The sequence below is a fragment of the Neomonachus schauinslandi genome, chromosome 9 (assembly GCF_002201575.2).
Source record: "Neomonachus schauinslandi chromosome 9, ASM220157v2, whole genome shotgun sequence".
In the NCBI taxonomy this organism is placed as follows: domain Eukaryota; kingdom Metazoa; phylum Chordata; class Mammalia; order Carnivora; family Phocidae; genus Neomonachus; species Neomonachus schauinslandi.
The window spans coordinates 110131869-110157738 of record NC_058411.1 but is presented as its reverse complement, the minus strand read 5'-3'; the positions used below and the strand labels follow the sequence as shown (position 1 = coordinate 110157738).

At 36.8% G+C, this 25870-nt stretch overlaps 1 protein-coding gene across 1 annotated transcript in view; it reads right to left on the bottom strand.

The window, feature by feature from the left end:
• Positions 1 to 25870, bottom strand: part of ARIH1 (ariadne RBR E3 ubiquitin protein ligase 1) — a 125585-nt gene that overhangs the window by 52065 nt on the left and 47650 nt on the right. The window contains exon 2 of the mRNA XM_021694009.1: positions 22096 to 22163. Coding sequence (XP_021549684.1) covers positions 22096 to 22163 — 68 coding nt within the window. The remainder of the gene's footprint in view (positions 1 to 22095; positions 22164 to 25870) is intronic.

The following is a 25870-nucleotide window of genomic DNA, read 5'->3' as shown; positions in this document are numbered from 1 at the left end:
TGCACAACACTTAATCACATGATCAACTCCGTAATCATTTATGTTTTCTCTGCTGGGGTGTAAACCCCATGAGGACTATCTTATTATTGCTGTAGCCCCAGTATCTAGAAGAATCTTATTATAATCATTTTTTTTTTAAAGAGGAACCGAATTAGAGTAACTTCTTAAAGATAATCCACAGTAACAAATCTGAATTCCTTTGCTTTAGGCGTATTTCAGACTGTAATGGGTTTATTAACTTTTTGAGACACTCTAGAAGACTTTGGAGAACTTTCAAATACTGCACAGGTAAACAGAATGGGGAGTTTAAGAATCCACTCATACTGTCGGACATAATGGGCCTAGAAATCTTTTTCTTTTATTAAGTTCCATTTTATAAGAAATTTAACATTTTAAAATTCTGTTTTGTTTTTATTAATTACATGGTCTACCAATGACTGTAACAGTTATTTGGAAATATTGAAATCTAATTTATTTTCACTAAACACTTAAAATCAGTACTTAAGTCTATTTCTTAAGTTGTCGACTTTAAATATGTTGGGCATCCTTATGTTACATGACCCTACACTTAACCCTCCAGTTTTGGTGGAAATCTCTGGAGCTTTTCCTAGTTGATTATCACTTTTTCTTTAAGATTTTATTTATTTATTTGAGGGAGAGAGAGACAGCAAAAGAGGGAACACAAGCAAGGGGAGTGTGAGGGAGAAGCAGCCTCCCCACCAAGCAGGGAGTCTGATGTGGGGCTCCATCCCAGGACCCTGGGATCATGACCTGAGCAGAAGGCAAGCACTTAAGGGCTGAGCCACCCAGGCACCCCGATTATCATTTTATGTAATTGTTTCACTAATCATATACATTGTTTTTACATTATATAGCTTTCAAGAATGGTAAAAACTTTTTTTGTTCCTTAACCTGATTACCTAATTACTCAGACATAATTCAAATGCTTACTTTGGCCAAAATGTGCCCCCCCGCCCCAGTATTCTTTATACTGACAGCACCCATTTCCTTCTGGTACCTGTTGTTATTGAAGTCTGTGGTCAAAACAATTTTTCTCATTTTATAATTCAAATCCTTTTTCAATTGGCATATTTATAATTTTGTTTTCTTCATTCTTGAAATTCAGTAGTTCTGTAGGCTTTATCTTAGCATTCAAACTTTTTTTTTTAAGATTTATTTATTTATTTATTTATTTATTTATTTATTTGACAGAGAAGAGAGCAGGAAAACAAGCAGGGGGAGTGGGAGAAGGAGAAGCAGGCTTCCTGCCGAGCAGGGAGCCCGACGTGGTGCTCGATCCCAGGATCCCGGGATCATGACCTGAGCCGAAGGCAGACGCTTAACGACTGAGCCACCCAGGCGCCCCTAAAACTTTCTCTTTCAAAATGCCATTCAGGTCTCAATCACTTCAAGATCCTTTTTAGTTATTAAGACTGTGCCCTACTGGATTTGTACCCAGTCTTTGTGATATTTGTCCTCTGTGTCTACCATTTGCTAAATCCTTCTTTGTCCTTTTCCTGTCTTATATGTCTCTATTTTCCATAGTACCTGCTCTGTTTCTTGCTATTGCCAATGTGGTTTAAGTTGTGTGGGATTACCTGTCCCTTTTTTCTTCTTAGTTTCATCAGCTTCCTTTTTATCTTGTTCTGTTGTTTTATCAATTCATCTTTGATCCCTCATCTCACAGTCTATGTTTATTTTAATTTCCTTAAGAGAACAAAGAAGCTTTTTCTTTCTAATTATGATAGTTTTATTAAGGACAACTATGCTCAAGAATATGGGTGGATTCTTAACTCCCATACTTTGTTTACCTGTTCACTATTTGAAAAGTCCTTTAGTTACATCCTCCCTCATGCGAAACAGGCCAAAATGAAGAGATTGATTCAGTGTGAAGCACTGCTGTTCAGGTATCTAGTTTAATCAGTTAAGACACAATTCTCTCTGCTTCTATGACTTTACTAAACACCTGCAAAGCTTATTCTACGACATTGTTTCCCTCCTTTCCTGCAACTCTTGCCACCCACCCCCTTTTGAGAAAACTATTTGTTTGATGAAAATAGAAATAAGAATAGCAGTGTGGTTTTTCCCTTAGTGTAGTCTTTCCTCAGTCAGGGAAGGGTAGAATTAGAGTAACCCCACCTCATCTATCACATGGCCTAGACGTCTCTAGATTAAGATCGTTAGAAGGGCAATTGGAGAGGTTTCTCAGTAGAGATTTTAAATCCTCTTCTCTAAGGCTTTCTGTTCATTTAGCATGTTTACCGAAATATGGTTAGGCAAACTGGCACTTAATTAGCCAACTTTCCAGAATATCTAGATCTTAATTTCTCATTTCACTTGACTTCTGGACAGAAATATACGAAACAATTTTAATTAAATTTTAAGGCACTAACAGTTACGGCCTAAGAACTGAGTGTGATTGTGGGGATAGGAGACATGGTTGGTAGGGTACATAGCTGGCTATGTTTCTTTTTGAATTCTGAATGATGGTGGCATCACTGTTTGCCACTTCAATATTTAATTTTGCCATTAGGAGTTTATCTTAAAAGCCTCTACATCTTCACACTTCATAGAAAGACCACTGTTGAAGAAGTACTAATTTTCACAACAGAATGAGAAAAGCAAAAAGGTTAAGCTAATATAAAGTTATATAGTGTGCTTTTCTACTGTATATTCCGAGGCTGTTCAGGTTCAATCCTTACAGCTTTTTAATGTTCCCATTATGTATTTGTAACAAGTCAGTTATCTAATGCTATAGTCTAAGAGGGAACAAAAACACACACATATATGAAAATGAATAAAAATACACTATATATGTCCATGTATAACATGCATGTACACATACGTTTATTTTGTTTCAATATTCTCGTGTGGCATTTTATGGGTACCAGACTTCAATTTCAAAAGGCGACAAAACAGTCACAATTATCCTATACCTTAATTATAGTTCTGATAAAGCACTAAAAAAGGTTTGTGACTCCAACATCTCTTCCAGGAATTGCGATTTCAACTATTCTTTGGGTCCTATTAACCTGCTTCTTTCTAATGGTGTAATTTTTCTACTTTTAGAAAAAGTATACTTGGGCAAAAATATCAAAGGAGCAAAGGAACAGCTTGTTTAAATCATATGGATGAATAAAAACTGTGATCATATTTATGAAAAGCAAAAATAATAGATTGAGTACGAAAAAGGAGTCTTAGAATGGTACAACTGAACCACAGAGTAAAAAATACACTAGGAAAGAAGGCTTTCCCACACATAAACATTAGTTTCAAAGCTTAATCCTCCTATTTCATAGGAAGAAGCCAGTAGATGCAGTATAGTAGTATAAGCACGCTATTAAGAAATAGTAAAGCCAACAGTTCTCTCTTCTAGGGAATGAGACTAACTAAAACCAAAGATCAGGAGCAACAGTTTTCATTTAAAACCCTTAAAACTGGGCGCCTGGGTGGCTCAGTTGGTTAGGCGACTGCCTTCGGCTCAGGTCATGATCCTGGAGTCCTGGGATCGAGTCCCGCATCGGGCTCCCTGCTCGGCGGGGAGTCTGCTTCTCCCTCTGACCCTCCTCCCTCTCATGCTCTCTCTCATTCTCTCTGTCTCAAATAAATAAATAAAAAATCATTAAAAAAAAAAAACCATTAAAACTATTAGACTTTTAAAAACCTGTTACTTTGATAAAAATTTAAATCTAAAAAGGGCTCTTCAAGTAGAATGTGGTTTTTAATGGTATTCTTTGAAAAGAAGGACTAAAGTCAGAATGTAAAATGACTGGTACACATATGAACCTCTACCAGGTAAAGTTCAGAATTCCAGAGAACTAAAACTTATGGATAGAAAAGTAAGGACTTAGGGATAGAAAATCTTTTTTCTAAGGAAGACTTTTGGCCCTCATAAGAAAAGAGATGTCTATAAGAACTTGTTTTAAAAGTTTTGTGGTTTTTTATGCTAATCTAAAAAGTAGGTTTAGTTCTCATTTTAATATTAATGTATTATATGTGGTTTATAGCTAAATAAAATACTGGTCATGTATTTATTTTTTTTAAAGATTTTATTTATTTGAGAGAGAGAGAGGGCGGGGCAGGGGAAGCAGAGGGAGAAGCAGGTTCCCCGCTGAGCAGGGAGCCTGACGCGGAGCTCCATCCCAGGACCCTGGGATCATGACCTGAGCCAAAGGCAGATGCTTAACCCACTGAGCCACCCAGGTGCCCCTGGTCATGTATTTTTTTAAAAATACTTTCTGAGACTGTAAGACTTTTCTCCTATGAGAAAATCAACCTAATTAAAAAAAAACAACAACAACACATGATCCTGAGCTTGCTTACTGCTGAGCAAAAGACCACTTGACAAAGAAGCTACTAAACAAGTTGCAGTACAAAATTTTATCGTTTTTTTTTTTTTTAAAGACTGCATTTTTAAATAGTCTCTACACCCAACATGGGGCTTGAACTCACGACCCTGAGATCCAGAGTCGCATGTTCTACTGACTGAGCCAGCCACCCTGTTATTACATAACATTTTGAAGTTTTTATTTAAGTTCCAGTTAACATACAGTGTAGTATTACTTTCAGGTATACAATGTAGTGGTTTAACACTTCCATACAACACCCAGTGCTCATCACAACACAGGTACTCCTTAATCCCCATCACCTATTTAACCCAACCTCCCACCCACCTCCCCCCTGGTAACCACCAGTTTGTCCTCTATAGTTAAGAGTCTATTTCTTGGTTTGCCTCTCTCTCTCTCTTTTTCCCTTTGCTTCTTTTGTTTTGTTTCTTAAATCCACATATGAATGAAATCATAGGATTTATCTTTCTCCGACTCATTTATACTCTCTAGCTCTATCCATGTTGTTGCAAATGGCAAGGTTTCATTCTTTATCTTACTGCATAATTTTTGAAAAACTTTCTGCCATTTGTTCCTTCATACTTTATCCTTTTTGTTCTGAGCCACGACGAAAGCAAATATATTAAGAAACGAACCTCAGTGAAACAGATGTAAGATAACTCCTTCTAGGCCTGAACTAGCACAATTGTAACAGAAACACAATAATCTATGTCATCTTCCCAAAAGGCTCCCACCCCATTACAAAAAAATTTAAATATACTACAGTCAAAAGAACAATAAATTGAACTCCCACATACCCTTCATCCAGCTTTAACCATTATCAACATTTTGCTAATCAAAAGGTTTTTCTGAGAAATAAATTTTATTCTCATACAAACTTTTAAGGTAGATTTGAAACTATGCCAAACATTTTAAGAAGAAACTAATGACTATTCCCTCACAGGTAGTTGTCCACGTTCCCTGGCTTGATTAGGATTATTTCAATTTACCAAATTCTTCTAACCTAAAGCTTCTGAATCTTCAAAAACATTACAGTATCCAAACCTTTATACCTTATTTACACATGTGCATTTCTCCGCACCCCCCCCCACCTGAGGAAAAGCTTCAAAGCTTTTATTTTCTCAAAAGATCTATGGCCCCCAAAATGACAAGAACCAATATTATTTTCTAAAATGATTATTTTACTTCAAAGAAAACTAAGACAGTGGCTTCTGTGCCCTCTGTCCAAACATGTGCATGCAAGGGAAATGTCTACACCCTCTGCTCTGCTCAATGGTCTTTTCCTCCTGCTACACAGAAGCAGCACAACTTAGTAAGTAAAATGAAACTTGTTTCATGCAATAGTGGATCTGAGTCCAACTAAAGAGAAATATGAAAAATACATACAAAATATTTAAAAATGATATCATTTTATTATTTTGATAACGATGTCTCAATATATTTAACGGAAGTCCTTAAGTCATAAATGTTGAGAGCCTATAAACCAAAAAGTATATTTAAAATCTAGCTACGCTAAAACTAAGAATAAGGAATCAAAATACAAGACAGTATATATTTAATATCCATTTTTTACACAGTTCCCTCACATATTAAGTAACTACATGTGGGAATTGTGCTGGTCAGTGGCAGTGTTAATGGGGCTGTGAGGGAAAGAGATGGACAACTATTTCAATATGACATGCTAAGTACAAAAGGTAGGAGGAGAATGTTAGTTAAGTATAGAAAATAGCAACTTCAAGAAGTTAAAATGACTTACCAGTAATGTGTTAAGAATTCAGAGATTGGGGCGCCTGGGTGGCTCAATTGGTTAAGCGACTGCCTTCGGCTCAGGTCATGATCCTGGAGTCCCAGGATTGAGTCCCGCATCAGGCTCCCTGCTCAGCAGGGAGTCTGCTTCTCCCTCTGACCCTCCCCCCTCTCATGTGCTCTCTCTCATTCTCTCTCTCAAATAAATAAATAAAAATCTTTTTTTTTTTTTTAATCATATGACCTCACTGATATGAGGAATTCTTAATCTCAGGAAACAAACTGAGGGTTGCTGGAGTGGGGGGTGGGGTGGGAAGGATGGGGTGACTGGGTGATAGACACTGGGGAGGGTATGTGCTCTGGTAAGCGCTGTGAATTGTGCAAGACTGCCGAATCTCAGATCTGTACCTCATAATGTCCTCAAGGTTCATCTACGTTACCACATATTGCAGGATCTTCTTCTTTTAAGGCTGAATAATATTCCACACGTGAGTGCGTGTGTATCACATTTTTTATCCATTTATCTGGTTGGTTCCTCATCTCGGCTATCGAGAATATTGCTGCAGTACAGCTGGTTCCTCACGACATCGGCATCCTAAATACCCGGCATGTCCCAATGCCTTGTTTCCATGAGCTCTTCATGCCAGAGGTCAAGGGTTTTTAATGGGCAATGAAACCAGCATTGTCCCTTCCCCAGCCTTGGCAAGTTAAAAGCTGGTAAGGTAGAGCCCGGAGGGCTCCGGAGACGTTGGCCCGCAGCCCCAGGTCCCAGGCCCGGAAGTCAATAAATAAAAATCTTTAAAAAAAGAATTCAGAGATTAAGGTGATCCTAGGGGGATCAGATGAGTTGCATATGATACAGGACTGTACATGACGTCTGTGAGTACAACCCCATAATGAAATATTACTGATGCTCTCTGAATTTGTATAAAATACAGCTCTTGAGAAGATTGGGGCCTGAATAGTCAAGGGCATCCTGACGTAAGTATAGCCATACAGAATAGAGTGAAGGTATGGAAGGTTTTCAAAAGTCTGATGGTACAGCTTTGATGTGGTAGGAACCAGAAAGGTAGTGGAGGTTGATAAAATGAGTTGACATGGGGTCAAAGTTTAGGACGGATGTGATACTAGAGCCCAGGAAGGCAGTGAGGAAACTCTTGGCAAAATGTTGATGTACTTCTGGTAACCAAAGACACTATTAAACCTAAAACAATCCAGAAAACAAACCAGATCTTTCCCTTTTAAGGTTGTTCCTTTTCCTCCCTGTACAAATGTGTTTTAAAGTTATTTTTATTGTGATATAACACAATTCTAGAAAAGTGCATACACATCAATGGGCAGCTTACAAATTGTTATAAAGCAAACACCTGTGTATAATCAACCTAGGACAAGAACTAGAATACAGCTAGTGCTTCAGAAACACTCCAACATCCCTTCTCAGTAACAAACTCCTCTTCCCCTGAGATATAATCACTATCCTATTTTTCTTTATAGTTTTACCACCTAAATATGCATCCTTAAACAATATGGCTTAGTTTTGCCTGTTTTTGAATTGCATATAAACAAAATCATATAGGACATAAAGTATTTAGAGGCCTTCCTATCACTCAATATGATGGTTTTTAAGATTCATCTACGTAGTCACTTGCAGCTCTAATTTATTTTTTGTTGCTGAAGTTATTACAGAAATATACCATAATTATAACCATAATTATAGGGTTGTTCGTAGGTTGGAGCTATTATAAATAATGCTATGAGCACGCTTATAACTTTCAAATTAGATGTGCATATTTCTTTCTACTAGGTATATACCTGGAAGTGGAATTACTGGGTCAAAGATATGTGTGTAAATATGAACAGAAAAAAATAACATTTTTAGTCTTTCTAAATTAACTTATCTGTAGATTCCTTTGGATTTCCTATGTACACAATTCATATCATCAGTGATATTAATTGTTTATCATCTCCCTTACAGCTATGATACTTTATACTACTGGCTAGGATCATCCTCAGTATTCTGTTGAACAGAAGTGAAAATAACAGATATCTGTGTCTTAAACTCTATCTTAAAGGGAAATTTTTTCAACATTTCAGCATGAACTATGATATCTCCTATAGGTGTTTTTACAGATTTACTAGATTAATATACTTCCCTTTTGTGTCTATTTTCCTAATGCCTTCTTCTTAAAATCATGAATGATGACTGATGTTTAGGAACAGCTCCTCTCTACTGAAATGTTTTTCTCATTAAAATTTGTTCAAGTGACCATATTGAACTGTTCCAGGTTAAACAAACCTAGATTCCTGGGATAAATCAGAGTTGTCCAGGCTGGGTTATTATCCTTATTATGTATTGCTGAACTATATAATTTGCAAATATTGTGGGTTTTATTTTTTGCACCTATGTAAGTGAGAGAAACTAACAAGTAATGTTTCAGTTGGGTTTTGGAATCAAAGTTTGGGTTTGGGGTTTTGGAATCAAAGCTGTGACAGCCTTATGAAGATGGGGTATCCTCACTTTGTTTTCTAAAAGATTCCAAGGTTAGAGAATATAAGGTTGGAGTTATTATCTCATTAAGTGTTGGTAGAACGTTCCAGTATATCCATCTGGACTTAGACTTTTCTTTACAGAAACTTTCACTTTATAGTGACAGCTCATATAGGTTTTCTATTTATTTCTCGTCAATTTCAATAAATTGCAAATTTCTAAGAACTTACCCATTTCGTTTAAAATTTCAAATTTTGACACAGTTATCCATAATATCTCATAAGTTTTTTTAAAATATCTGCAGGATTCAAAGTGACATTCTTTTTCACTCCTGGTATTAGTTATTTGTGCCTTTTTTCTTGATTAATCTCACCTGGGTATCAATGTTAATCTGTCTTTAAAATCTTTTGGCTCCTTAAGCCACTATACTGTATGTTTCTTTTCTGTTTTATTAAATTCTGCGCTGTTATTTCTTCTTGTAATTTCTCTGAATTTACTTTGTTGCTCGTTTTCTACTGACATGTCTAGTTCATTACTTGAGACTTAAGATGAAAGCTTAGTTCATTACTTTCCTTATAAGCACAACTTAGACTGCATTCCACGATTTCCCCCTTAATATTAAATTAGTTGCTTAAATAACATTATGAATATTTGACACTCTGACAACATTGCTAGAACTTAAAATGTTGACTTAAAAGAATACAAAGGTCAGTCACAACATAAAGGCGTTTATACTAATTAAAAGATGGTATTGTTTATGAAAACATTTTCCATAACACAGTACTTTTTTTTTTTTTTAAGATTTATTTGACAGAGAGAGACAAAGGGAGAGAAGGAACACAAGCAGGGAGAGTGGGAGAAGGAGAAGCAGGCTTCCCACTGAGCAGGGAGCCTGATGCAGGGCTCTATCCCAGGACCCCGGGATCATGACCTGAGCCAAAGGCAGATGCTTAACGACTGAGCCACCCAGGTGCCCCTGAACCCAGTATTCTAAATTGGCATTTGTCTTTCAACCTACTGAGGTATCCTCTTACTATCACTTCCACTGTTGCTGTTAAGTCAGCTGTTCTCTAAAAAGAATATATAAATATACACTTTCTATATATTTTTTCTCTATGTACATTATATATACACAAATTTTTACTCTTTGAAAGTAATCGTCCTTGTATCTAGCTTTCATGATTGTCTATTTTTGCTGTTGTTTCTGTAGTTGTACTATGATGTTTTAAAATGTGGATTTCAAAAAAAAAAATGTGGATTTCTTTTTACTGTATTTCATGAAATCTAAAATGCTTTGGACCTGAAATTTCATGATCTTACCAGAAAGTGAAATGGGAAAATTTTCACATAGGTCAGTCTATCAATCTTGTTAGACTACAAGTTGCCATCAATTGAAAGAAGCATTCAAATTTTAAGCACAATAAAATATCTCAGAATCAATGAAACAGTATTTATTATGCATGGGAACTATTAGGCTTCTTAAATTCTGTGGCGTTTTTTTCTCTCACCAAACTGGAAAATTATCAGCCATTATATCTTCAAATACTACCTTTGGCTCATTCTCTCCTAAAACTCAATAAGCTCTTTTCATTAGGGCGCCTGGGTGGCTCAGTTGGTTAAGCGACTGCCTTCGGCTCAGGTCATGATCCTGGAGTCCCTGGAACGAGTCCCGCATCGGGCTCCCTGCTCAGCGGGGAGTCTGCTTCTCTCTCTGACCCTAACCCCTCTCATGTGCTCTCTCTCATTCTCTCTCTCTCAAATAAATAAATAAAAATCTTTAAAAAAAAAAAAAAGATCTTTTCATTATATCCTCCACATTTCTTAACTTCTCTTCTGCATTTTCCATCTTTTGGTGTATGTACTTAATTTAGATAGTAGTTTGGTCTGATCTTCTAGTACACTAAGCCTCTCTTTAGTTCTGTCCAATATGCTGTTAAATTAATTCACTGACTCAATTTTGCTTATTTTGTTTAGTTATAGAAATTCTGTCTTTTTCGAGTTGTTTTCCTAACCTTGCTGGAACCAGATCGTGCCTCTTAACAAGCGGTGTCAACACTTACACTTGACTTATTTCAATAGCTGCTTTCAGTGTTTAATTTGACACTGGTTCCATACCCATATGAGCTGCACATAAAGAAATGGAATTATGAATTGAAAAAATAAAACACAATAAACTAAAAATAAATTAATATAAAAGAAAAAAATCTTTTTCATATCTTTAAGATAGCTCATACTTTCTAGTTCCCTGTTGATGGTATACCCATTTGATCCAGTTCTGACAATTCTAACATCTGGAGTCCCAAGTTGTTATGTTTTAATTTAAAAAATAATTTGGGGAAGTAGTTTGAGGCCTTAATGTTCTTTTCCTAGAAGAGATTCTTATTTGTTTGTGTCAAGTGCCTGGGTACATTAACAGTCTGGGACCATCTTAATCCACATTCAAGGTTTAAGTTTTTCTAGGATACCCAGATGACATGAATACTATCTTTAATCTTTAGAAGGACTGGTTTATCTAATCCTCATTCTTGGTGGGCCTAAGACTCCAACTTTCCCCCACTAATTAAAGGGCCAATAAAAATCACAGCTACCTTAGCTACCTCTCCTAGATCAGAATATACTTCCAGTGCAAAGCAGACTGGAATGCTTGGCTCATCTCTCTAGATTTCCATATTCTCTCAGGCCTTAACCCTCTAATTCCTATTTTACTAATTTTTTGATATTCTTGATTCTTAAAAAAGATTTTACTTATTTGAGATAGAATGAGAGAGAGAGCACGAGTCGGGGTGGGGAGAGGCAGAGGGAGAGGGAGGAACAGGCTCCCCAATGAGCAAGGAGCCCAATGCGGGGCTTGATCCCAGGACCCCAGGATCATGACCTGAGCTGAAGGCATTTAACTGACTGAGTGACCCAGGCGCTCCAGATATTCTTGATTTTTAAAAGATGTTTCAATATCATACAGATTTCGTTACTGTACTTAGTGGATAGAATGGTCCAAATTACCAGAAGTTTCCCAGAGTCTTATATTTTCTCTGTCAGTTAAAACTCCACCTTAACATCTCTTCCACCCACTCTGCTTTCAATTAACCATCACCATCCTAAGTCAAGCCAACATTTTCCTTTTACCTGGGTTATTAAAATAGTTTTCCAATGGGTCATCCTGCTGATGGACAATCAACTCATATTGTCACTACATTTTTTTTACTGCAAAAATGCCCTTATATCACATTTCTCCATAAAACAACCTTCAAACCTTTCTACTTAATAGGAAAAAAAGCCAAATTCACTTGCTTAGAATTCAAGGTCCTCCACAGTATGCTTCCTATTAAACATGCCCCATCATTTTCCTTCTATCTTTCTTGTACTGCTGTTGCTCTAAATCCCATTACCATTCAACATATGTTCCTTAAACTACCCCCTTCCCCTGACTTTATTCCTGAACCTGAAATGCCCAGGTTCCCACTTTGCCTGCTCTCCCAAGCCCAATCAAATGCCATCTCATCAATAAATCCTTTCCTACCTGAGCCAGAAAGAACCTTTTACGTATTCCCTTAAAGTTTTATCTATAAGTACCTTAAGCGTAAAATGGTGTATGATACACTGTTCTGTGTACCTCTTCATCACCAAACCTCTGCTCAATGTCTTTTACACAGCTGATATTCAAAAACATTCTTGAAATTTATGAAGTAGTAAGATAGGGAGACTAGGGACAACAGAATAACTTCAGATGAAGTAACTAATGGAGAAAATTGCTCCGAGTTCATACAGCTAGGAGGTGGTGGAGCAGAGATCCCATATTCTTAACCACTATAGTATAATAAGAAGGTACATTTGCCGCTTCCCATACATGCTCCCCAATAACACCTAAACTGTTTAAACAGTAAAAACCCACTATATTATATTAGAGTGATGAATGCCATCACAAAAGCCTGGTTTCTGACAAACCAAATTTACTCTCACATCTCAGAAGTTAACTGTGAAACAATGTATTATTAGTAATGTGGCTAAGAAAAGTTCCGTACCATTATGATAACATACAAGTACTGGTTCTAGCAACTATTCACTAAATGGTGTTAATGCTTCAGAATGAAAACTGGAAAGCTCTTTGCAACACAGTCTGCATCGAAATCAATCTTCAAGATGCTTTGATTACACCTGTCCATGAAGAGCAGTGAGTCATCAACCACCTATGTATTTCCCCTCACCTCAAATATACCAGTTAACTCATTAACACCAACCTTATAGAGAAGATACTGATTTTTTTTTTTTTTTTACTTGTCATCAACTCTAAAGAAGCTTGATTTGGGGGCGGGGGGGCGGTTGTCTCTAGTTCCTGACATATTGAAATCTGATTTACATGCTTGTCATAATTTACAGAAATTACATGCGTATTATAAAAAATAAAACCTAGAAATGGTTGAACTAAAATATCTATTAATCACTGACTATATATTAGGAATTGTGTTATGTACTAGCAATGAAAGATGAATAAGATAGTTCTTATGCACAAATAACTAATGGAAGCGTTGAAATATTATATCAAATACATATAAAAGGGCCAATGAAGAAGTGATTAACTGTCTTGAGAAATAAGAATAGCCATCTTAGAAGTAAAGCTTAAGTTGGGTTTTAAAGAACAATTAAGGGGGTGCCTGGGTGGCTCAGTCGGTTAAGTGGCTGCCTTCAGCTCAGGTCATGATGCCAGGGTCCTGGGATCGAGCCCTGCATCGGGCTCCCTGCTCAGTGGGGAGTCTGCTTCTCCCTCTGCCTGCCACTCCCCCTGCTTGTGCTCTCTCGCTGTCAAATAAATAAATAAAATCTTAAAAAAAAAAAAAAAAAAGAACAATTAGGAAAAGGGACAATATGGAAGGCATTCCAGGCATGGGCCAATGACAGTACAGTTCCAAAAGTGCTCCCTAGGGCTTTGTAGCTAACAGCCTACATAGATCCACAGAAGCCCCATGTCAACCAAAGGAAACAGTTGCCAAGTTGAGTCAACACAAACATGAATTTGGTGACATCTTAAAAGTTGTATACTACTAAAGTATAATATGAGACAGAAATAAAGATAAAAGAAAGGCAGACAGGGGCGCCTGGGTGGCTCAGTTGGTTAAGCGACTGCCTTCAGCTCAGGTCATGATCCCAGGATCCTGGGATCGAGTCCCACATCAGGCTCCCTGCTCTGCAGGAAGCCTGCTTCTCCCTCTCCCACTCCCCCCTGCTTGTGTTCCCTCTCTCGCTGTGTCTCTCTCTGTCAAATAAGTAAATAAAATCTTTAAAAAAAAAAAAAAAAGAAAGGCAGACAGAATCTGGATTTTCAGAGGTTCATTTATTTATTTGAGAGAGAGAGTACACAAGCAGGGAGAGGGGCAGAGGGAGAGGGAGAAGGAGAGAAGCAGACTCCCCGCTGAGCAGGGAGCCCGATATGGAGCTCGATCTCATGACCCTGAGATCATGACCTGAGACGAAATCAAGGGTCAGAAGCTTAACCGATTGAGCCACCCAAGCGCCCCAGAAGCTGGATTTTTTTTTTAAATTTTTTTAAAGACTTATTTATTTATTTGAGAGAGCAAGAATGAGAGAGAGAGAGTACATGAGAGGGGGGAGGGTTAGAGGGAGAAGCAGGCTCCCCGCCGAGCAGGGAGCCCGATGCGGGACTCGATCCCGGGACTCCAGGATCATGACCTGAGCCGAAGGCAGTCGCTTAACCAACTGAGCCACCCAGGCGCCCCAAAGCTGGATTTTTAAATGTCTTGTCAGGGGAGGTGGGTGGGAAGAATGGCAAAATAGGTACAAACTTCCAGTTATAAAATAAGTCACAGAGATGAAAAAGTACAGCACAGGGAATATAGTCAGTAATACTGTAATAACAATATATGGTGACAGAGGATAACTACATTTATCATGGTAAGCACTGAGTAATGTATAGAATTGCTGAATCATTATGTGGTACACCTGAAACTAACATAACATTGTACGTTAACTATATTTCAATAGTAATAATAAAAAAAATCTAAAATTAAAAAAAAGTCTTGTCATAAAAAGAAAGGGAAAAAAGAACAACTCACTTTCCCAGTCTCTCCTGCTGAAAGGATTCAGGCCTAGAAGGAGCAGGATGACCTATAGTTACGAAAAGCACAGTACTTGAAGATTTGATGAGGAATTCATTCTGTCAAAGGGGTAGGATACATCCATCTTTCAGAGGCCAAAACAGCAGAAATACTAGTTGTGCTGTCACTTGCCCAATACTCATGGTATGAGCTGTGATGCCTGTGACCAATGGCAAGAGCAATAGCACATTTACTAAAATAGTTTGACACTATGATTTGGGCACTTTTCCTGGATGCATAGCCTTCATTTACTGGCTGATCTTCCCATCTTTAATGTCATTTTCACCTATCCTCTTCAAGTATATTTACAACTAAAAACCCTGACTGATATACCAGGAAAGGAGAGGGCTCAAGATATGACAGATGAAATAACGGAAGCAACATCCCACAAAAATTATAAGACCAAAGCCCAGATAGAAAGGTTAGCCTTTAAAGTTTAGAAGTAGAAGGGCAGATAGAGTTGTTGCTGCACTTCTGACTCTCTGATTTGTTCTGTTTTGCTTCATGTGGAGGAGCATGGGAAGAAATCTAGTGAACAGAGAAAATTCTATTTAATTTATATAATAGAAAAGAAATTAATCTACATAGTAAAAATTCAGAAGGCTGGGTAGGAAAGAAAATGGCAAAGGTCTAGAAAGCTGCTATGAGAGAGAAAAGACGACACCAAAAAATTTCAGTGGTCCTTTCTCCATTAATTCCTCACCACCTTCACCAAAATGTATTTTTAAAAGAATAAATTACTTGGTTTTGGGGTCAAGACAAATTTGTTTAAACCATGGACTGGAAGTCTGGAGGCGAATAAGAATTATTGGCAAGAAATCTTATAGCTCTATGGCCCTCACTAGACTGTAAAGTCCTCCCCCATGGCAGGGACTAGGGCTCCCTAATGAATAAACAAACAAAAAATTAATATGCCTGGTATATGGAAATGAGGAAAGACAGCAGAAAGAGATGACAGAATTTGAAGTACTTCATAATTTTGCCTAGGATAAGACTTCTCTTTAAGGATGTCAAAATGAATAGAAATGATGCTTGAATATATTGTGTTACCAAATGGGAAGTACGATTTTTTAAAAAAGTGCTATATAAGGGGCGCGTGAGTGGCTCAGTCGTTAAGCGTCTGCCTTTGGCTCAGGTCATGATGCCAGGGTCCTGGGATCGAGCCCCGCATCGGGCTCCCTGCTCTGCAGGAAGCCTGCTTCTCCCTCTCCCACTCCCCCTGGGGGTGGGGGCGCCTGGGTGGCTCGGTCGAGTAAATGTCTGCTTTCAGCTCGGGTCGTGGTCCCGGGGTCCTGGGATTGAGCCCCGTGTCGGGCTCCTTGCTCAGCAGGGAGCCTGCTTCTCCCTCTGCCTCTGCCCCCTGCTTGTGCCCCCCCTACCCGCCCAGAAAGAAAGACAGACAGAAAGAAAGAAAGAGAGAAAGCAAGCAAGCTATGTAACAAAATTATTGGCCATACTAACTTTTCTTATGATTCCTGGGATCCTAAATTGTTACAAGATTGTCATATGAGTCACCTTCATTTTTATACTCAAGGAAAGGAAGATGCACACTGTCACTCACATTCTGAGTTTCTTCTTATTTTCCAAGGGTATTAAGGGATGGGGAAGGAGAAAGAATGGAAAGGGGCCTAGGCATTGGTGTTTTTTAAAGTTCTTAGGTGATTCTAATGTGCAACCACTTTAATAGTTTGTCAGTTCATTCTTTGGGGTTTCCCAGCTAGATGATTATATGGTCTACAAAAATTTCTCTTCCTTTTTTTAAATTTTTATTTATTTGACAGAGAGAGAGACAGGAAGAGGAAACACAACCAGGGGGAGTGGGAGAGGGAGAAGAGGGATTCCTGCTAAGCAGGGAGCCCTGTGCAGGGATCGTTCCCAGGACCCCGGGATCATGATCTGAGCCGAAGGCAGACGCTTAACGACTGAGCCACCCAGTGCCCCTCTCTTCCTTTTTTAAATAAATGTTTTCATTACAAATGAGTTCTTATTTTCTGGATTACACAGTTAATGTGTTATTATAACACTTCTCCTGGGATTACTGAAGAAAGTTCACAGAATACATAAAAGTATAAAGAAAAATCTAAATATAATCCAAATCCTACCATCGCCAATTTTTATACCACTTATTTAATTTTCTGCGTATTATTTTAAATAATAGTTATCAGAACTTCTAGTACATTTAAATGCTGGTGACAGCCAGTACCCTGTTTGATTTTATTGGACATCCTTCCAAAGTTTCAAAATTAAGGTTAATTCTGCTTTGGATTATTAGTTGATGCCTTTCATGACACTGAGAAATTACCTTCTTAGTTTGTTAAAAATTATTCTTTTCTAAATCATGGGTATCACTAACCCGTTAAAAAGTAGTAAATACTATAGATGAATTATTTTTTCCCTAATGGTGACATATTCTTGCTTTTCCTAGGAGAAATCCTACTAGACCATTAATTCTTCCAATTTAATTAAATATTATTATGAATTCAACAGCTATGTTCATAATAAAAGTGATTTATATCTTATGCAGTCTTTCTCAAATTTTGTAACAAGGGTTATTCTGATTTGGCTAATAGGATGTCTTCTCTTTTTCTATGTTCTGAAATAATTTTCAATAGAAACTTGCAGTTCCTTGATGGTTTATTACATAGAACTTGACCATAAAATCATCTAGTGGTTTTTGGAGGAGAGGGATCTTTTAGTAAATATTTACTACATTTTTCCATGGTTATTTTTCTACTTCTCGGGGGACAATGAAGTAATTTCCACTTCTAAGCTTTCAAATATATTGGTAAAAGTGGTACTCAGTATTTATTTATATATTTATAAATTTATAACATATACAATTATATAATAACATATATAATATATATTTATATTTATTTATAATTATGCATTATTCCCAATGTTGTTTGTGCCTTTCTCCCCTACCCCCATCATATTGGCCAATGGTTTATTTCCTCACCCTTTTCGACACAGCTTTTACTTTTTTTTTTTTTTAAAGATTTTATTTATTTATTTATTTGAGAGAGAGAATGAGAGAGAGGGAGAGAGAGAGAGAGCACATGAGAGGGGGGAGGGTCAGAGGGAGAAGCAGACTCCCTGCCGAGCAGGGAGCCCGATGCGGGACTCGATCCCGGGACTCCAGGATCATGACCTGAGCCGAAGGCAGTCGCTTAACCAACTGAGCCACCCAGGCGCCCGCAGCTTTTACTTTTTAAGAACAGTCTTAGCTGAGAGCAAAACTGAGCAGAAAGTACAGAGCATTCCCATTTACCCCTTGCCCCCCCCCCCCCAACCTGACCCCCTATCAACAACTCATACCAGAGTGGTACATGTGATAGAATCAATGAATCTACATCGACACATCATTATCATCCAAAGTCCACAGATTACATTAGGGTTCACATTTGTGTTATACATTTTATGGGTTTGGACAAAGGTACAGTGATATATATGCAACATAAAAGTTTCAAGCAGAATAGTGTCACTGCCCTAAAAATCCTTTTTGCTCTATTTATTCACCCTTCCCTCCACCTAACCCCTGGCAACCACTGATCTTACTGTCTCTGTAGTAATATCATATAGTTGGAATCATACAGTATGTAGCCTTTACAGATTGGCTTCTTTCACTTAGTAATATGCATTTAAAGTTTCTCCATATCTTTTCATGACTTCATAGCTCATTTCTTTTTAGCACGAAATAATATTTAAGTGTCTGAACATACCACAGTTTATTCATCCATCCACCAACTGGAGGACATCTTGATAGTTTCCAAGTTTTAGCAATTATGAATAAAAATGCTATGAATATTCATGGGCAGATTTTTGTGTGGACACAAGCTTTCAGCTCATTTGGGTAAATACCAAAAAGTATGACTGCTGGATCCTATTGAAAAAGTATATTTAGTTTTGTAAGAAACTGCCAAACTGAAAGCAAAGCAGCTATGCCATTTTGCATCCCCACCAGCAGTGAGAGTTCTTGTTCCTCTGCATCCTCATCAGTATTTGGTAGTGTCAGTGTTTTTGGATTTTAGCCATTCTAATAGGTATGCAGTGGTATCTTGTTTTAATAAGCAACGCCCTGATAATATATGACGATGAGTATCTCTTCATATGCTTATTTAACATCTGCGTATCTTCTTTAATGCATTGTCTATTCAGATTTTTGCCCACTGGGTTTTTTTTAATTAGTGAGTTTTAGGAGTTCTTTGTATATTTTGGATAAGTCTTTATCAGGTATCTTTCACAAATATTTTCTCCAGGTGTGTGGCTTGTTTCTCATTCTCTTGATATTTGCCTTTTAAAAAATCGTTTTCAAAGATGTTTTTGTTTTATGTATTTTTGTTCTCTATTTCAATTATGTTGCTTTTATCTTAAATATTTATTCTACTGTCTTTGGGTTTATTTTGTATTTTTCTAAGTTCCTGTTTCAAAGGCTTTGTTTTCTACCTCTTTTTCTTTTTCTTATAAAGATACTAAGCCTGCAAATTTCCCTGTATCTCTTCAGCCATATCTTACATTTGTACTGTCACTGTTTAATTATAATCATTTTTGGATAATGAGTTACTTGAAAGTGTGAAAATAGAATGCATATTGATTTTTACTGGAATTTATTATAGCCTAAATTTGATCAATTTGAAAATAACATACTCTGAAAGGTACTAAATACCAATACATAATTTAAATTCTGTTTACTGATAAACAGTCTAGAAGAAAACATATTAGTGTAAAAAGAATTATGTGCCAAGGGAGATAAGGAAAAGAGCATCCACAGAACAAGAATTAAGTTATTAAAATAAATAAAATGGATACTGTTGAACTAAACAACTCAAGATGGCTCAATAGCAGAATGGGTGCAAAAAGAAACGCAAGTTAGTGAATTAAAGATAAACTTGAGGAACTTCACAGACCAGAGTAGAAAGACAAAGATGACAAGTACAGAAAAAACATTTTGAAAAAAATTAAAATTAATTTCCAAAGGGATCCAGAAATTTCAACATGTGACTAACAGGAATTCCAGAAAGCATTAAGAGAATCAAGAAAAGGAGAAGAAATAATAGCTAAGAATTTCCCCAAACCAAAAATATTAGTTCTCAGACTTAAAGGGCACAAATGAATATGCTTTCAAAAACTACCCAAAATTTCAGAATATTAAGGATTTCTCTTAGAGTCCTTAAAAATTTTAATACATATGAAATGACTTAAATGACTAAAGATATATTCTGAGAGAAAAAAGTAAATTTGGAGAAAACGGTGGGATGCAAGAGACTAGCCAAAAGGAAAAAAAAAAAAAGTTAAATATATGCTAGTAAAAGTGCTCATAAAGGTGACCACTAGAAAAATTGAAATAAAACATGTAACTCTGAGATGGAGGCGGGGGGGGGGGGGGGGGAGAAAGAGAAAGAAGACTTGGTATCAAGCCAACAAAAAAACCAAATAGAAAACATAATAAATACAAAGCACTACTTACAATGGCAGCAATTAAATCTAAACATATTAGTAATCATAAAGTGTGGCAGTGTTAATATCAAACATAGAGTATAATGTGAAACTCATTAAATGAGACAAAAAGATATTGCATATTGGTTTTAAAAACACTATCTAAAGATTTAAAGGTTCCCAATAACATATCTTCAGAATATATAAAAAACTGAAATTACAAAAAGAAACGGAAAAGTTCACACACAGAGAAGTTTCCAAGGAGCTGACTACTTTTTAATTCATACTTACCACATCTAAGTACAGTATTTAATTGAAAAATGCTTTCAGCAGTATCAACAGTGTTACAGGAGAAAATTTTCTTTGAAGAAATACATTAATAAGAAACAAACTGTTAAGTCAGAAGAATATCACATATAAATAATGAAAACTCCTTATCCTGTCACAAAATAAACCAGAAAATAAATGTTACCAAAATTAAGAAATACCACTGACTTCAAAAAAGGTGGTCAGATCCACAGGGGGCGGCGGGGGCAATCACAGTCAGGAGCATTTTATTCTTCATGAACCCTGGGAAAACTATATATGTTTAAGAACATAAGCTTTGGAGTCCAACAAACATGAGTTTGAGTGCTAACTCCTTTTGTTACCAAACTAATATATTAAGCCTTACTTTCCATGTCAATTAAGTGGGGATACTAGTTTCTAACACCATAAAGCTATAAGGATGATAAAATGAAATAATGCCTGGCACAAAGGGCTCAATAACTGATAACTATTATTTGTTACTATTAAATTGTAGTTGGGGTGCAATGCGTGAGAAATTGAGCAATAGGGACGCCTGGGTGGCTCAGTTGGTTAAGTGTCTGCTTTCGGCTCAGGTCAAGATCCCAGGATCCTGGGAGCCTGCTTCTCCCTCTGCCTGCCGCTGCCCCTGCTTGTGATCTCTCTCTCTCTCTGACAGATAAATAAATAAAATCTTAAAAAAAAACCCCAAAACCTGATCAATGCTCTTAGTATTATTTAATATTTTTTGCAAAGTTCTTTCAATTTTAAAATCAAATGGGAAGTATTTTCCATTTATTTCTCATAATATTTGGGTTCTCAATTCCCAACTAGTGTTAATTCTTTATTAAAAATAGGATTGCTAATTTTAGACTGAAGAATATGGCTGATAGAATAAGTATAGGCTGTCACCCTACCACCTTAACAAGTACTCCTAACTTTCAATCTAAGGAAGAAAAAAAGATTAAGAATGGCATTAATATTGTCCTTCACTAGTCCTGTAATTTCTTCCCTTTTAGAACCAGAAACATTTTCAGAGAGAAAAGAGAAAAAATACTCAATGGAATATCATCCTGCCTGAAATCAGAGAACCAGTCCAAACAGCTATTTTGATGGTCAGGATACCCTGAGCAACTTATTTTTACTGAATAAATGTCATTAATATGCTTAACATAGATTTTAAAGTTTTATGGGCAAAAAAATTTTAAGTAATTAATGGAAGATATTATTCATATGTTTGAGGACTGTATCGAGTGCTTTTTAAAATGTATTTTATCTTCTTCCTTTAAGCAGGCTCCACACCCAACTTGGGGCTTGAACTCAGGACCCTGAGATCAAGAGCTGCATTTTCCACCAACTGAGCCAGCCAGGTGCCCCCTCAACCACTTTTTCAAAACACATTTTTAGTTCTCAGTACTCAAGAGGATGTAATTTTGAAGATACTGAAGGAGAGCCCCCACCTTAGCTCCAAAATAAAAGGAACATTAAGTCCGAGTTCCCTTAACATTAAGTTTATTACAAAATTTACAGATGAGAAATACAAGAAATTAAAGCACATACTACTTGCTCACTGTTTTTTTTTCACATACTGGTCTATAAATCAAATCCTTATTTGCTTCTTGTAAATTCAGTTCAACAAGTTTTCTGTGCTACTTTTAAGTACAAAGATGACAATATAGTTCCTTACCTTTCCATTAGCTTCTCTTTATCCCAATTGAAGTGGCTAAGGAGTATTCTTGTGATAGTTGCTGGATTCTAAAGAAGGGGGGAAAAAAAAGTTATTTTAAGGTAACAGTACTTCATTGATATTTAGTGAATTTTTAGGTTGAATTTAATTTCATCCCACCCAAATTTCCTTTCCTAAGATATTTCTTTATTCTACAAAGATAATACAAAAATGATTGTGAGATCAAGACTATTTAAAAATAGTCTGCCACACTAATTTGTCAGTTTTCTATAGGATTCTAAAGCAGAATTCAAACCTAGCCAAAAAGAATGAATAAGGTTCATAAATACAATGGAATATTAATCAGCCATCAGAAAGGATGAATACCCACCATTTGTATCGACATGGATGGCACTGGAGGGGATTATGCTAAGTGAAATAAGTCAAGCAAAGAAAGACAATTATCATATGGTTTCACTCACATGTGGACCATAAAGAATAGCGCGGAGGACCACAGGGGAAGGGAGGGAAAACTGAACGGGAAGAAATCAGAGAGGGAGACAAACCATGAGAGACTCTGGACTCCAGGAACCAAACTGAGGATTACAGAAGGGAGGGGAGTGGGGGGATGGGGCAACTGGGTGATGGGTATTAAAGGGGGCACGTGTGGTGATGAGCACTGGGTGTTATATGCAACTAATGAATCGCTGAACACTACATCAAAAACTAATAATGTACTACATGCTGGCTAATTGAACATAATAAAAAAAATTTTTTTTAAAGCCAAAAAGAAATTTAATGAAAACTTGCTGTATTAAATCAAGCACTAATTAAAATTAAATCTTATAATTAAGATTTAGCAGACTGTCACTCTGTTAATCAACAAAATTTCTAATTAATAAAATTTCTAATACCTTATTGTATTGAATAGTTCCAATGAGTCTAAACCATTTATAAGTCATAAGGTCCTTCAGAGATATTTAATGAAAAAGACAAAATATTTGTAGGTAATAATTTAGAGAGTATAATCTAAGGATGCTGTTTCATTTCTAGAAGGAAAGGCTAACAGCATGAAATAAACCCAAAACTAACTGTCCTATTGTTTAATGCTGTCATTTATTTTTATTAATATTTATTTCCATTTCTCATGAAACTAGTCAGGTTACTATCTGGGTACAGAATTTTTACTTAAAATGCTAGTTACAATGTCAGAGGTGGAACTCAAACCTGAATCAAATAACATTTCAAAAAGGATCTCTGCATATAAAACTACTTTTGTGTCACCACAGTTAGACCACAGTATTAGTTAACAACTGATTTAATTAAAAAATAATCTTGTATAAAAATGTCATGAAACAATACAATTTGTCACAGGAAAATTCACATACATTCAATACCCCCCCAAAAATCCAAAGATGCAGACATGGTAACTCTCATTCACCCACTTTAGACACATTTTGCTAATCCATTTAGGTACTCCTTGCTTCTTGGGCCCAGACTCCCTTAAGAATCGTCCTTTAGGGCGCCTGGGTAGCTAAGTTGGTTAAGCGACTGCCTTCAGCTCAGGTCATGATCCCAGGGTCCTGGGATCGAGTCCCGCATTGGGCTCCCTGCTCTGCGGGGAGCCTGCTTCTCCCTCTCCCACTCCCCCTGCTTGTGTTCCCTCTCTCGCTGTGTCTCTCTCTGTCAAATAAATAAAAAAAATCTTTAAAAAAAAAAAAAAAAAAAAGAATCCTCCTTTAACATAGCATTCAGCAGACACCACCACTTTACAAGAGTTAACATGTGAAAAAACAAAACAAAAAAACAAAAACCCCCTATTAACTGATCCTATTTTATGTTTATTTGTACAGAATATACGGACACTGTTTTGTCCAGCTCTTTCTCAGAAATATGATTCAACAATTTATTAACACCCCAACCCCCCCTAACCCAATCCAACTCTGTTTGGAAACAGGTTTTCACAACAGGATTTGCCTGAAATTGAAATAGTTATTCATTTAGGTTTAGCCATATGTAAAATAAAGACAATAATCCTATCTATTGGGAGAATTACGTCCAATAGTACCCATGAGAACTGTGTGACTATAACTCTGTGGCACCCAAATAGACTGTGTTCTCTGCCACTAGACAGAGTGCTTGGGGAAAAATGTTTCAGGAGTTGTTGAGTCTCAACTTGCAAAGAGAAAAAAGGGAGAAGAGGACAAATGCCCTCTGATGCCCTCTGATGTTGCTGTAGTGTCTTTCCTGTGCTTGAGTTCCATTATCAAAACCTGGTCCCATCCAGAGGTTCCCAAACCTGTTCCTGGCTCATCAAAAATTATTATGGAAAGTTCAGTTAAAACACAGATTACTAGGGTCCACCCCCACAGTTCTACTTAATAGGTTTGGGGTAGGGCATCCCCAAATGTGATCATGACACAAGGGATTCAGAAAATTAGACCAGCAGTACCCTAGGATGAAGAAAACATGACAATTTTTCTATTTTTTATCTCATCCTTCCTGTGTAGGTGTATGTGCCTGATGTACATATTACATCAAAGGCAGATGCTCAAAAGCTTTTCCTAATAGGATAGATTGAAAAAATTCATCTAAACCACAGTGGCATGATAATGCCAAAATACTTATATATTCTGCCAGGGTCTAGGCTATGGGGCAGAAGATATTTCACAATACTAAATAAATAATTATATTTTGGTCTCTATTTCAATGTAGCTGGCTCAAGTCATTTATGCACACTGCATATAAGGAAAGGTACTGGGAGAATAACACATAATGTGAATCTACTATATGCCAAGCCCTGTATAAGGTACTTTATATACCCCATTTAATTCTCAAAGCTCTAAGAGAGCACTTACCGGCCATGTTAAATACGAGAAAACCATAACTAGATTCTTTGGAGGTTATAAAAATTACCCAATATTATCCAGTTAATTAAATGAAAAAGTTGTGAATTTTACCCTAAGACAATCTGAAACTAATATTCTTTCACTTATTCCATGTAGTACAACCTAAAGGAATATTAAAGATCTCCTTTAACTACTAGTCATATGTATAAATATCCTTTACATCCTCCACCAAAGGGTGTTATCAGGACAGGATGAGGAGGGGATGGCAGAAAGCTAAGAGACACAAGGGAGCTTTCTGGGAATGTTCTATTTTTTGAATGTGATGGTTGGTTATAGGAGGGAAAACATTTCTCAAAACAAACTATACACTTAAAAATGGGTATATTTAGGGACGCCTGGGTGGCTCAGTCGGTTAAGCGTCTGCCTTCGGCTCAGGTCATGATCCCAGGGTCCTGGGATCGAGTCCCGTGTCGGGCTCCTTGTTCCACGGGGAGCCTGCTTCTCCCTCTGCCTCTGCCTCTCTCTATCCTCATGAATAAATAAATAAAATCTTCAAAAAAAAAAAAGGGTATATTTAGTCATATAGTTATACACCAATAATGTTAATTTATTTAAAAACAAAACAATGTGACTTCTGGTCCTGGCCAAGATGGAGTAATAAGCTCATTGCAGGGGCTCTCTCTCCCACTGATTACAACTAAAAACTGGACAAAATGCTCTTAAAATTAAACAGCAGGCAGATTGGGGAGGGAAGTGAAGAACAACAAATAAGTGGTGGTGGGTACTCTGCTTTTTATCGTTTAGTTCCTAGCTTTGACCCATGAGTGGGCCAAATAGGGAAACTGTTGTAGCAGGCATGAGCAGCTAATACTAAGAAGAGAGCATCTTTTTTCCTAGAGGATTATGGCAAAAGGCTCCTAACAATGTAGGGGAAATACTTATTTTTT